This window comes from Tachysurus fulvidraco, chromosome 16 (assembly GCF_022655615.1).
Source record: "Tachysurus fulvidraco isolate hzauxx_2018 chromosome 16, HZAU_PFXX_2.0, whole genome shotgun sequence".
NCBI classification, from domain to species: Eukaryota; Metazoa; Chordata; class Actinopteri; order Siluriformes; family Bagridae; genus Tachysurus; species Tachysurus fulvidraco.
The window spans coordinates 5,058,389-5,073,899 of record NC_062533.1 but is presented as its reverse complement, the minus strand read 5'-3'; the positions used below and the strand labels follow the sequence as shown (position 1 = coordinate 5,073,899).

At 36.5% G+C, this 15,511-nt stretch overlaps 1 protein-coding gene across 1 annotated transcript; it reads right to left on the bottom strand.

Moving 5' to 3' along the window:
* Positions 1 to 273: 273 nt before the first annotated feature.
* Positions 274 to 4,165, bottom strand: LOC113658717. The gene is made up of 3 exons (XM_027171268.2): positions 3,206 to 4,165; positions 2,591 to 2,636; positions 274 to 1,745 (listed from the first exon to the last, which is right to left on the bottom strand). The coding sequence occupies exons 1-3, from the start codon at positions 3,380 to 3,382 to the stop codon at positions 1,366 to 1,368; spliced, it is 603 nt and encodes a 200-aa protein (XP_027027069.1). The 5' UTR covers positions 3,383 to 4,165; the 3' UTR covers positions 274 to 1,365.
* Between the last annotated feature and the right edge of the window lie 11,346 nt (positions 4,166 to 15,511).

The window sequence follows — 15,511 nt, the reverse complement described above, 5'->3', positions numbered from 1 at the left end:
GAACTCATTTTCAACTCTATGTGTCACACCAGTCATACATACATACTGTAACTTTCAGCACAGTCAGCTAATCACACTTTCATTTTTGTCTACGAGTCTGTTTCTGAAGAGCTCTCACAGTATTCTGGAATTTAATTTCCAATACCCTTCTTTCAAGACCTTTCATTTTGAAGCGTTAGCAAAAGGAAAAAAATTTAATTCGGAGACAGATATACAAATAAATTGAGACAATCGGGGGAAAACCCATCAGTAATCCCCCCTCCCACACACAAAATAAAAAGAGTATGTTGTGTTTTTAAGTATAACATCTTAAATGTTTTAATTTTGTTTGATGTAATTCAAAACACACATAATAGATTAGGCTCACATAACATGAGGTGCAAACTTTGCTATGTAAATAAAGTACTGCCAGATACAACACATGGTATACAAAATTTGGATCAGGTGATGTTTAAGTGTTTACAGTAGATATTGAAATATTTCCCTTCAAGGTTTTCAGATATAGATATATATATATGCACACACAAACTATATATATATAGTTTTTTTTTTAAATACAATCCATAAATCAAATTATTAGCATTGAGAACCATGTTACCATAACCATTATCATCACTTTCATTATTATATTGACTGCATAGCTTTAAACAGACCAAAAAAATCAGAAGGCAAGCCAATACTATTGTACTATTAAATAAAAAATCAAATACACATTCATTCATCTATGTATCCGTAAACTTTGATACAACATGGCATCAATTCACATATTTTCTATTATAGAATACATCACGGCATGGCTTTGTGCATTATACAGTAGCGAATTAGCCATTTTCAAGCATTCCCAGCTTACAAATAGTTCCTAACAGGACTCAAATTCATGCTAGGAATATGTTCTGATAAAAGCAACCCATATCATTAGACTAATTTACATATTGTAACAATATGATGTAAATGTGTCACAAAATATCAGGAAATATGCTTGATAACCAAAGAAGCTGCCAGGGAATTAGAGCTAATGCTCATACAATCTTTTAAGTCTAGCACAGACACAGCTTATTTAAAAAAAAACGTTGATATTTTCTGTTTTCATTATAGGAAGCATCTTTTCGAATTTCTATATAATAATTGTCCTCTTTTTGTTGTTATCGTCTTCTTTAGTCTCATGAGCATTAATCAGTCCAGTGTAATCTTAACTAAACCCAACAGTGACACTCAATTCGCTACCACATAAACAAGATGTCAATTTCCTGATTAATTCTGAGACTAACTCTGAGACCAATGTTAATAAGAAATAATCCATCTTATTCGTCTTTTTGCGTTTGATCTTGAGCAGATGTTTTACCTTGGCTTGGAATAATAATTCCTTTAGGCTCTTGGGTCATATTCTGGAGTGCCAAAGTCTTTGGCTCCCAGCAAGTAGTGTAAGCCTACTGAGAGTTCCTGCAGGAAGAGGTATGGATCAAAGGTGTTTTTGAAACTGAAGGTAACTTTCTCCTTTTCGTAGAGGCTGATCACTTTCTGTTGTCTCACACACCTCTCATCTGCTGTCTGAAACAGTTCAAAGGAGATTTTCGTGCGGCCCTGTGACACGGTCAGATTGCCTTTGCTGCTATTACCGTATACAAGAGCACAGAAGTACAAAACGTAGGGACCTGCCATGGGCACCATTATCTCACTGCCATGCTCAAGCCTCAGACTATTGTTCCAGGTCACAGTGAAGTTCAGGTAAGTGCCGGGGTGTTCCACTAATGGATAAAGGAAACACACAATGTCTGTTAGTTAAGCAATTTATGTCCATTATTGTGCTGTGGTTGTAACTTGTTTACTGAGGAGCAAGTTTTGTCTAATAATGTGTCTAATATTGCTTCAACGTGACAAAACCACAAAACAAAAGAAAGACCAATATCTAATACAAGTACCAATACTATAAATAATGAATTAAAACCATGGACACTATAAAATAGCACTTTGAATTGCACAGTGACTAATTCATTTTTTGTTTTTTCCACAACCCTTGTTAGTTTCCTTGTTAGGAAAATTTAAAGTTAAAATTTAAAATTTTCAAGTAAAACTTGCTTGGAACTGTTTGGATTCTGAACTAAATGTATACATGTATGTATTTGCATTTGTCTTAGAAGCTAAGACCAAAAATAGAGGTACCTAGTAGAGATAAATACTGTAGAGGTATGTCTTTGGTAAATATAACATAACTTTCCCTTGACAATGTGGAAATATTTTAAACTTTTTTAAACTTTTAAATGCTTTAAAATACATAATTTTTGCATTTATATTGTAAAGAAATTTGTGAAGAAATATTTCAAGGTACACCACATCAAATTTACAGGTAAAAGATATAAACAGTGCATTCCAAAGAAAGTTTTTTTCTGATTCCCATTTAATGCCTAATTAACAAAGGATAACCTCAGCATATGTAAAGCATACATAAGTTCTACACATCATTTGTCCGTGTTGTGGTAGGTCTGTTTTACTGCCCACACTATTTCCAGCTATTTGCTTGAAAGAGGGAAGGTGGGAGGATGGACCTCAAGAGTGGCAGTGTCCATTACGCACAAAAGAAACGTACACTTACTTTTGTACAATCTCAGGTATATTCCTTTGTCCACAGGTATATTATGCTGGGTTAGAAAAAGAAGTAAAAATTAGAAACCATGTCAGACAAATACAAATTATTTCCGGCTTTTAAAACAAAGGAAAATTTCGACACAGAAACAGGCTGCATTACAAATCATAAATATTTGTAATAAATAAATACCATAACTGAATATTTTCAATATGACAGTGAGGCATATATTGATTGTGATATGATGCTCCAGATATATATCTGGAGCATCATATCCCAATGTACACAATTTACACTGTCATTAGAGACACAAGTGTTTCTCTGACAGAATGTTCATGTCAAATGTACACAGACTTGACATATATAATGCAATCTTGCATAACAATATAATTAGTGCTATGTTATGACTTTAAATCATCATAAAAGGAAGTAACATTTAAAGATTCAGCAAAAAAAGTTCAGTGTACCTAAAGGTAAACGCCAACGTGGGGAAACCCCGTCAACAACAACAACAACAATAACAACAACAATAATTATCACAACAGATACACGGGAAATAAAGTAGTATTAAAAAGAAGCAGGACCGAATGGCTGTTCGTGTTGTGTGAGTGTCTCTGTACTCACCCAGGCTTCATCAGTGTGGTGAACTTTGTAGAGGATGTAAAAGCAGAGCGCGGCGCAGGCGCACGTCAGGATGCTCTGAATGAAGAGCAGGATGGTCAGCTTCCTCTGTCCGCGCGTCTCCAGTCTGACGGCTGTGTGTCCGTGCAGCATCCCTGATGGAGGCACTTTGGTGTCCATAATGAGAAATGTACTGTAGCATCTCTGAGCGACACCACACTTTTAAAGCGAGTGGGCACCGGGGGTGGGAGTGGACTGAAAAACCACAAAGATCCCCTTCGAAAAAGCCGACATTTCTCATCATGATGCGCGATCCACATAGCGCCCAGTTATACAACTACGCATTTCATACACAGTGCGTAAACTCGAAACAGTGTGTGTTTTTTCATAGTCTAAAAACTCCCTTTATCCTCGGCATTATTTCAGTTGTCAATGAGGCTAATACATTTTATACATCAAACTGAAACATATTCAAATAAAACTCATTTATATGAAGATGTAACACACTATTCTGTTCCATCCGTGTATACTCCCATGTAGCTGGTCATTCTGCTGACTCATGAAATAAACCAAATATAGGTGTTTTTTTTTTGTTTGTTTTTTTCCCCCCAATCATGCACCCAGCAGAGTAATAAAATAAAAAAATGACAGATATTTTGCTCATAACAAATGCGTAATGGACAAATTTTGTTCCACACTTACCACTGACCCACATTGCATCATGGAACAACAGGAAATAAATCACCCACCAGAATACAGCCATAACTATGTGATACCATGTACAGCTGGGTAACATTCATCCAACATCTAATGCCACACATGCATTTGTTAGATCAGGGTCTTTTCTGTCCCAGATTTCAAATGCCATTTATTTTTTATCTCACTCTTTATAATTGGGTCATTATTTGGCCCACACTTGCAAAATTCTCCTTTTGAACTTTTTTCTTTTATATCTAGAAACATACTGTACACTTACTTTTGGTACAATTTGCTTTTCTAATTGTGTACGTGACTCAACACAAGTCCAGGGAATCCAGATCCTACAATCAAGTCACGTACGCATTTTAGTGAGAAAACTCAAATTACCAGTGTAGAAGAAAGTGGTTTATTAGAAACTTTATCTTAGTGACAAATACATTATGTTCCATTGTTCTTTCTATTTAAAACTATTTCTATTTCCTGCAGATCTATTTCTTGTTGCTTACCACAGGAATTCAAAGAAATGTTTGTTTTTATGATGGAGAAGGAATGCAGCAATTAAAAATGGCTAGAGATCATGTACAAATATCTGCTCGCCTAAGCACACTTGACATTAATAAGCATCAGGTGTATTTATGAACTTATGTAAGAAAGTACATGAACACATCCAAAAAGAAAGAGGAAACTGGATTAGAAGAATCAGGGCAATTCTAAAATTATATTCCAAAACATTAGGGATTGTGCAAAAATAAAGCAGATATTATTATTATTATTATTATTATTATTATTATTATTATTATTATGATATATGGCATGTCAGAAAAAAACACAAACACAAGCTTTAACTAAAGACATCAGCCTACAAAATCAGGTGGATTTAAAAAAAAAAAAAAAAGTCTTATCTAATCGGTAATGAAAAGTATAGAGTTTTCATTTTTGTGACTGACACAGAAGACCCTTACACATACTCTGACTGCAAACCCTTAGGCTAGAACAAATTCAACCATTTTAATTAACTATGCGTATATATGTATATATTTAATTAAAGAATCACATTTTGGGCTAACATTGACAGATGCTGCACCATTATCGTAAAATAAACTGTCAAATAGTGTACATTGAAATTCATCTGCCCCCCCCCCCCCACACACACACACACACATACAAAACTCCCCATTTAATTTATATAAGTTCGCATTATGAAACTGGTCATAATGTTTATCGGTTTCCAGTAAAAATATTCAAATTTTTTAATAATATTTTAAAATAGCATGTACATGGCTGCTGACTGTTAAGGAATAGGAATTTGGGGAACATGTTATATGTCATGTTACATTATGAGTTGTTTGTGAAGGATGGCACAGTTTTTAACTGGCATCACTTAAAATAGATTCATTCTTTGAATAGGTACTTTCAAAATTGGTATTGCATTTCTTTCTCAGGTATCTTTTTTCAGGTAATCTGAGACACTGTCTTATTCATGTATTTAGTATCTGTATTTAGTAATATTCACAAAGTAATTGCTGTGCAACAATGAAAAAGAAACCAATGAATCAATGAAATGAAATACAGAAGAAATAATTGCAGCCCACTCATGATTACAAACAAGTCAACAGCACAAAGGTGTATCAACCTTTTGAGAGGGAGAGGCTAGCCTGTTGGGATTCTCTACAAAATATGGAAAGGTTTCTTAAATACACTTAAATCTGGTAAAGTACCATGTATTAACATATGCAAGATATACCATCTGCCTATTGCTTGGGCTCAGATGTTACAGTTCTAGCAATCCAAATCTGGAGCTAATCACAGTCAAAATGCAACCATATTGTCTACCTCTGAAGTTTAGTTCAAATCATCCTTATAGCTTTTACATTTCAGCTCAGGCTGTTACATACACTTTAGATGAACATTTTACAGTTTGAAATGTATAGCAAAAAAATTTCACATCCATAGTTTGTTCTAATAGAGTAATATAGGATAAGTGGAGGAGATGAGAACTTCTGCATGGTAAACATGGGGAAAGTCTTGCCCATTTATTACCTGAACAATCATTACAGACAGAAACAGGACAAACTAGTTCTCATAAAGTTTATCAGTGAGACCATCAGCACACTCCAGACTTGTTTCAAAACCACAGACTGGCAGTTATTCCACAATGTAGCATACAGGGACATAAATGACTATAAAAATACTCTCATAGCAGATGTTAAAGGCCTTCAAAAATTTTTCAAATTTTTTGTCTGGTATTGTTTTGTATTGCCCTGTCTTTTGTCTCATACTGCTGCACTAGGTTTCACACATTGCACTTTATATGGCTAGGACTTAAGTGTTTTTTTATGTAGCTTTATGTTGTTTTATGTAGCACCATGGTCCCGGAGAAACAATATCTCACTGTGTACCGCGTCAGCTATATACGGTTGAAATGACGATTGACTTGACTTCTTGTCTTGAAGACAATCCCTAACAGACCAACTTGGTGTTCATCACTTCCTCTGCTCATTGCAGTATTGCAGGAGTCAACAGTCATGTTATTTTTTAATATTCAGAAATTAAATACTGTTCTTACACCGATTCCATCTCCTCTCCGTATGCTGTCTCGTATACTGTGGCATCATCGGGAAATGATGTAATCTAAACTGTTACTTGGAAGTAATGGTGTTGTAGGACCTGTTGCATGACCTGTTACAATCTAACTGGGATTTCCTGCTAAAGAAAACAATAATCCAAACCAGTAAGGTAGGCAAGCTCACTTTGCTAGACAACATGCCACACATACCATGCTAGAATAGAGGTAAATAATTCCTACCCAGCTGCAAGACTTCCAATGGATCAGATCAGCTCCACATGACCAATCTTTGCCAGATGTGGCCAGTTCATTCAAGGCAGTAAATTAATTCAAGACACCCATTGAAAAGGAGCAATGGATACATGTTTTCTTAACTAATGGATTACATTTCACTATCTGGCCGTCTGATGAACTAATCTGGTCTTGGGAGTAAACACTACCTTGGGGAATGTATAATGCAAACGGCTTGAAGGAAAAAGTGAAAGGCAATGTTCATGTTATATCATACAAAGACATTTTAGATAATTGTATGCTTCCAACTTGGTACAAATGTTTGGGGAAGGCCCTGTCCTGTTCAACCATTATTATGCCCCTGTACATAAAACAAGGTCCAGAAAGACATAGTTTGATAAATTTGGTGTGGTATAACTCCAGGGTCTGCAGAGAGCGCTGACCTGAACCCCAATGAACAACTCTGGAATGATTTGGAACACTGAGTTGCAAAGTGAGGCATTCTCACCTAACATTAATGCCTAACCTTACAAATTTCAAGACACACACCGAACCATGAGACTTCTTCCTCAATCTTTCACTGACTTTCCCCAGTTTGATGCCAAAAACATTTTGGAGATGCTCTGACCCGGTTGTCCAGCCTTCACAAATTGGCTCTTGCCAAAAGCTACTCAGATCCTTACACTTACACATGTTTCTTGCTTCCAGTACATCAACCGCAATTGTTCACTTGCCTAATATATCCTACCCCCTGACAAGTGCCACTATAATGAGATAATCATGTTACTCACAAATAACATGTTTCCCATCAGACCCAAACTAAAATTAGACTTGTTCTCATCACTAATGTGAACTTTGGAACAGTTCTCCTGTGTCCACACAACATGATAAAAGTATCATGGCTTTGTGGGATTTATGTAGTAACTATGGATTGCCTTTCAATTATTATTAATATGCTACACTAAAAGTCCTGGGCTTGATTAGGGAGAGGATTTATTATACAATATAAAAAAAATAGCCACTAGTTGGTACAACAGCAGTATCCCGAGTTCAATTCCCGAGCAGGGAGCTAACCCAGCCACTGAAGAGATATAACTCTCAGTGCCAGTCCCAAGCCCAGGTAAAAACGAGAGGGTCGTGGTGAACCCAAATAGGGAGCAGCCAAAAGAATCATACATACAAGGATTTCCATTTTTATCTCAGAAAAAATCACTTAGATAAGAAATACACTATATGGATGATTTTGAGTGCCTGATCATAGTCTAAACTCTTGCCAAAAACACAGAATTGTTCAGGATATCTTTTCTATTCTTCAGCATTGCATTTTCCATTCACTGAATCTAAGCTGTATGGCTTCAAGCACAATCTACTGTATAAGTGAAATTGAGGAATGAAAGACTCATTCATAACAGAAAATCAGATATCAAGCAAATTTGTCCCTCGAAACTTTGCGGTGTGTTCTGTGTGTTTTCCTCCTTTGACAGAAATGTAAAATAGTAACATGAAGATTCTTCTTGGCACAGCTGAAGTATAACATCTTGAATTAAACATGAAATGAAAGGAAGATGGATGATTGAGGCTCCTCACTGTTAATGCTACAACAATGGAGGTCAGATGATTTCCACCCTATGTATAATGACTTTGACCTTCTACCCTCGGGTATTAGGTACAGGGTGATTATTAGTAAAACAAATAGGTTCAAACATTCATTTGTTCCATCGGCTGTTAAACTTTTAAATATGAGGTAAAGTTTTTTAATTCTTCGTGAACTGTGTGAATGTGTTGTTTCTTTATGTTCTGTTTGTTGTTCGTTTTTGTGATATGCATGTATGCTGCGACAAAATTGCCTTCGGGAAATGAAATAAAGTTGGACTTGAACTTGAAGCGATATCAACCTGTTGCAGCATGACACAAATTGAGGACAAGACATGCTGTCATATACACACACCTCTGAGATCATCCCCAGTAACCACTTTGGAGATTAATTGGGATGTTGATTGCAATACAGACCTTTTTACCAGAACACAGGGTGCCTTCCCAGCGTTTCTGTCATTTCTATAGTATCATTTGGCTTTTAACTATGCTGTCATGAATAGAATTGCTACAGTCCCTGCTTCCACTCTGTATACTCCCTAAAGCACTGAAGGATAAGAGCATACCTAACAATACATAAATTCTCTCTCCCCGTCTCGCTCTCTACATGTGAGTCCTGTTAGACTGCTCTATGTCGGCTGCTAGTCTGATGATGGGACTCTTTGTACTACTTAACATATATAGTTTACAGCTGTGGAAGACTTGTGACTTATAATAGAGCTGTCTGGTGTCACACAGAATGAGTTCCCTTTTCAATCTCATTTCTCTTAAGGTTTCATGTATGGTTCCTCTTAAGGTTTAATCTGCTCTTCGGGAGATTTTCCATGCCACTATTGCCTTTGGCTTGTTTATTAGGTACCTAAATCTACATCTGATTTTTTTTTATATCTACGTATGATCAATCTAGGTCTTGTTTTTAAAGCACTATACACTATATAAGTGTTATTCAGTTATAAAAGACTAGTTCATAACAGAAAAGCATGCATCTAGAGCATGTGCAAGTCCCTTATTTGTTGTCGTTTAAGGTACGCGCTTGTGTACAAAAAATGAAAAATTGAAAAGACCAAAGTGGGAAAAACTTGAACTGTACTTGAAATGAAACATAAGAGATATGGCAGGATGTCAACCTGTTCCAGCATGACAATGATTCTGTGCACAATGTCAAGTCTATGAAGACACTGTTTGCCTTGGTTGGAGTGTAAAAACTCAAGTAGCCTACAAGAAGCCTTTTAATCTCAAACCTACTGAACACCTTTTGAATGAATTTGAACAGGCGTCTTCACCCAAGATCAGTGCCAGGACTCACTAATGCTTTTGTGGCTGAATGGGAAAAATCACCAAAAGCCCACGCTCCAATATCTAGTAAAAATTCATCCCAGAAGTATGGAGGTTATTAGAACAGCAAGGGGGGACTGAATAATAAATGGAATTTTGATGGGAAAAAAATTTCACATATAGGAGCGATGGTCAGGTCCACACATTTTTGGCCATATAGTGTGTCATATCATGACTTAAAACACTGTAAAAGCACTGTAAAACAGTTCGGGCTGCTATGTTTGGGCTGCTAAGTTTAAAATGTACATCTATGTTTAAGTTTCTGTTCCCCAAATCTTTTGAATAACAAAACAAACAAAAAGTAGAAGTTGCCTCATCCTCTCTAACCTTTAGCCGCGCTCTATTTAGCATGGCATTTTTATGGCTGATGCGGTCATGTCACACACAGTCTTTACGCTAACAGTACACTGAGCCAAGGTAATTTTGCAGAGCGACCACAGGGAGATCACAGAGAGACCACATAGCACCAGATGAGGAATGAAACAAGTAGAAACACCAGGCAAAGCTAACTTATCTAAAGCTAGCCCAGAGCAACCGGTCACTTGGAAGACTTTACTGTAGCCAGCTGCTCCTCTAACACTGTTTGATTGACTGACTACCTCCTGACTAAAATTTGGGTGGCTGTACAAACAACAAAGAATTAAAATACAATAAAAAATAAAAGCATATGGCTTTGTTCCCTATTTCAACTTCATCTAGCCATGAAGGCTAAATCTCGCTAAATATCTAGAGCTTTTTATGTCACTGCAGAACATACAGTAAGGTGGTATATACTGTACCCTATGAAGGTCAACATGTGCAAGGATGCAAGGTGCTCTGCATGGGGCATTCCTAGCCTATACACATAGAATTTGAGCTTGTCTAAATTAAAAACTATATAAAATAATCATCCATTTCAACAGGTGAGACTGAGTCATCCTTGGCATCAGCTCGCAACTGTCAATAATATTTTATGTATTTCAGATTAACTCTCAGCATCCATTACCTACAGTACAAAATCCTTTTATTTTCACTCCCAAAAAGTACCGACCTCAGTTTTAAAATGATGTAGGGAAAAACAAGACCCTGTGCTTTTGAGTACCAGCCAGTTTGTATAATCAACCAAGCAAAGGGGTTACTAGAGTGTTTTATCTCTTTACCAACCCCAGACTACCTGATTAATAGGAAATGCCTACTCAAGTTTTTATTGGTCATTTAAATAATTTATAAGGATTGCCAATAACTATATGTAATAAAAACTTAATTCTCCAACCACATTGCCTGTTTGATTTTAAGACAGGAATAAGACAGCCTCAGATCTCAAGGTTATTTCTCTTTTAAAAAGCATGGTGCTGATGAAGGATGAATCCGATACTGATGTTCTGATAAAATATGCTGATAAAAGCATGCAGAAAACTATCGTATAAACAAAGCTGTTAAGACAGGTCAATTTGTTTCTTTAGACCTTTATCAGACATATAGTTACATTAGGGGACAATCCCAGCATGCTTGGGACTTTTTTTTTTAACCTTATCATACTATCACACCAGGTCAAAGAACATACTGTTTCAAAGAATCCCATCAAAAGGACAGGCATTATTCTTCAATGCAGAAATATTTGCAGATTATTTCATGGAAAGGGTGAATTTAAACACCCTTGTGTTCAACAGTAATCCAAAGTTCTTTTCACTTCATCAACCATTATTTGGTTTATTGCAAATAATAAAAAAAAAAAAGAAAAAAAAAAAAAAGGTTGCTCACTCAAAGTTCGAATTCTGGAAAAAAACAAGCTTATTCCAGTCAAGGGGAGCCATGAACAGCAACACTATGAGTCATATGTAGAAACCCATCAAAACGGAAAAATCAGAGCATGAAACCAAATGGGCAAACTATGAAGAGCATACTGATACCATAGGTGTTTTATAAAGTTAGATAAATATTTTATGTGCATGAATTAAAAAAATGTTATGGTGAAAATTGGTATATGAAATAAATTAAAACACTAGACATTTTTCAAACTAATAACTGTAACTTCCAACATTGACTTTTCTAAGAGCCTGAAAGTATTTTGTTATTTTCCTAAACAGCCACCCACATAAGGAAGCAATATCTCCCTTTGTGTCAGTTAAATACAGGAGTCCTAATTAAATGATCAGGTGAACCAGAAATGTGACGCAAACAAGTCAAATGAATGATTGTTTTCCTGGTTTTATAGATTTACTATAACACAATGGTGTTCCAAATACATCAGGCAGTTCTAAAGGTTAGTGCTAAACAACTTTACACTGGAAAACCCCAATGAGTATCTTAATATAAATCTTAACCAGGGTCTCAATAAAGCATTTACGTTTTTATATTAGTGCTATGAATAATTGAAAAGTTTTTTTTTTTACTTTAGGTCGCTTCTACTTGGATGGGACATTACATTTGTTTAAATATTTGTTTTAAACATCAGATCCAATTGTGGTTTAATGGTTTTGTTTGTTGTGCCCTTGCTTGTTCCAGGTTGGTTAACTTACCTGCTATATCAAACAGTTTTAATGTCATTTCACCACAACTCATTTCACTTCAGGTGAAATGAGTAACGTTATTTGTGAGTAACATGATTATCTCATTATAGTGCCAGGGGGTGGGATATATCAGGCTAGTGAACGATTGTGGTTGATGTACTGGAGGAAAGAAATATGTATAAGTGTAAGGATCTGAGTAGCTTTTGGCAAGAGCCAATTTGTGAAGCCTGGAAAACCGGGTCAGAGCATCTCTAAAACCGCAGGTCCATACAAGTGCTTAGTGCCAAAAGCTGTCCACAGAAAGACAAGTGGTGAACCTACTACAGGGTCATGGGCACCCAAGGCTCACTGATACACATGGGGGAGTTCCAATAGAACTACAGAAGAGCACAAATTACTGAAAAAGCTAATAGGTATTTGACAGAAAGATGTTAGAACACACACTGCATCACAGACCACTCAGACTGCCCATGATGACCCGTCCACCACTGAAAGCACCTACAACGGACATGTAAACATGAGAATTAGCCTGGTCTGATGATTCACATTTCCTTTCATATCATGTGGGTGGATGAGTGCATGTGGTTGTATGATTACGTACATAAACTGTTATGTGTTTATATGCTTATCTGGGGAAGAGATGGCACCAGATTGCACACAGGGAAGAAGGCAAGGAAATGAGAAACCTTGGGTTCTGGCATTCATGTAGACATTTCATTTTCATGTACCAACTTACTGCATGTAACCAAATAAAAGTAACCAAAGTTACTTAAGTAACCAAATAAAATAGTAAAATAAAATAGACAAATAATAGTCAAATATTGACAAATGAAAGCAAATGATTACAAATCTGTTGCAATTCTCTACACAGGTTTGTATAGAAATGTCAGCTGTATCAGTGACCACATACAGAGTGTATCAAAATGAACTGATTATTAACAGAAGTAAAAATAAATAAATAAATAAATAAATAAATAATAGACAGCAGAGATAGACTAGAGAAAGTGAAGACGATTAACTAGCAAAACAAATTTGTTAAAATTTGTGAGGGTGGTTATGTAGTTTCCTTGGGTTTATATTATATTCATATTTTTTACTCATATTTAATATCAAAATAAAATAAATAAAAATGACACCTTTCACATGCAGCTAACGGCAATAAAAAGCAGGCAGTGGTGGCTCAAGCTATTAAGGTTCTGGGTTGAGGATCGTGGTTCAAGCCCCAGCACTGCTTAGCTAATATCGTTGGCCACTTGGGAAGGGCAAATTTAACCATCTCTATTCCAAACGGTTACGATTTTCCAGATCTTACACTCTGACCCCAGACTTCCAGAACAACCGTGACTGTGTTGTAATGTATACAGTTTTTCCTACATTGAAATTTATTTGGCGGCCGCCAAAGCCTTATTTGATCTGTAATTGGGTTTTGTGAGTGAATCAGGCTACTGTCAGAGAGAACGAGCACAGCAACCCCCCTCCCCCCAGTAAAAAAAAAAAAGCCTTATCTTCTCTTACAACTGCATGACAAGCATTCTGCACATGCAGCTGACATAACTTAAAATGGGGTCCTAACGATGTCCTAACAGCCAGGATTCCCACACAACACGTCCGCTAAAGTCCGATTCTCGACCTAATGACTCCTTTGAGTCGACTCATTATAATAGATGGTTAAAGCAATCGGTCTGCGTCAGTGTCTGAATCGGTGTATAACAAATCATTACTTCTTTAACATACACATCTGAAATGAGAAAGTAAGTGTGTTTATGCCATTTAGCAAGAGTGTTTAGTAAAATTTTGCCTTAATAACCCACAGTATGTATAGACCTATGACAATGTGTAGTAAATTACCTATAAAATCATTTAGTTTAAACTAGATCTGCAGCTACAGCTGCTGATAGCTAGCTAGCTGCTAATTTTATTACATTTTATATGGTAAAGAAATTACACGGATCACGTGTGTACTAGGGTACTCTTAGCTGTGTGCCGATGACCATGTCAGTCAGCCAACACCGAAGACCAATTCTGCCCCAGGAAAACCCTGCTACTAGTACTAACTTTACATTTTGATATTGGATTTCTGGTTAAGGTTTTATGCTCAAAGTCACATTTAATTCTATCAGGAGTTTGATCATACGGATACAGAATAATTTGAGGTAAAATACAAATGGGGTTGAAAATCGTATATTCTTGCTTCATGATCAAATTAAGGGTTGTGTTGCCTTGTAACTGAGCTTCTTAATGGTAATCCTGTAACGGCAATTCATCTTCAGGGCGGTTGAATCCAAATTGTAGGATACTTTTGAACAATTGGCAAGGCTTTTCAGTTTAAGGCATTTTAATGGATTGCCAAGTCTGTCTATGTCAAAGTAGAAGTCGGTATCTTTGTAAGGATGTCATCTGCACTACGTCTCAACGGTCACAAAATCAGTGTAACGACATACATATCAGACGTTTTCAGCCATGTTAGGTTAAAGTTGACAGGGCAGGGACCCCACTGCTTCGACAGAAAAGGACAGCGTACAGTTAATTCAGTCATTCCAGTTCTTTCAGAGGTTACTGTAGTTTCAGTAATTACCAAACCATGCAGCACGCACTCTTGCTTTTTTCCACAAACCAGATCCGCTGCAGACTTTCTCCTACTGAGCTGCTTTAATCAGTTCATAATGTTACCATTTTCAAGGCTGATTAATTGATTCATTCGCGTATGCTTCTAATTGAATATGGTCACAATGTCTTCAGAGAAACGGAAAGACAATTGTTATTGGTCAGAGCAAAGCCGTTTGTGCCGACTGTTAATGTTAAACTCACTCCTCACTGTTCGGTCTGAATGAATCCATTCATTTAAATGTATTTCCTACATCAAGGTGGAAGCAGTGTTCTCATCCTTCACTTCATTACACAACCATATCACAGCAGATATCATGGTTCATTAGACCAGGTGATGTTTTTTCCCAGTGTTTAACCGTCTAGCTCTGAGTCTGTTCTAAGTGTAAGTCTCAGATACCTGTCCCTAGCTGACAGGAGTAGAAATCACTGTGGTTTTGTTGTACTTCATCCACCTCAAGACTCCATACATGTTCTGTGATGCTTTTCAGCTCAGCATGGTTGTAAACAGTGGTTAATTATCAGTCTTCCCGTCAGCCATAACAAGTCTGGTCGTTCTTCTCTCATCTTCAACTCACTATTGCAACATTACGTTTAAACTCTTTGGTTTAAAAGTCTAGAATATTTTAAATCACAGGACCAGAAGAATATTTAAACCAGCACATCCGCCAAAGACGTGAACATTTGTTGTGTATACTGCAAAACTTGTTTCTGATAGATCCTGTTAATGTTCTCATGGCTTTCTAAAGTACTTTTTTGGATGCTTCGCTATCCCAACTGGCTAGCGTCCGG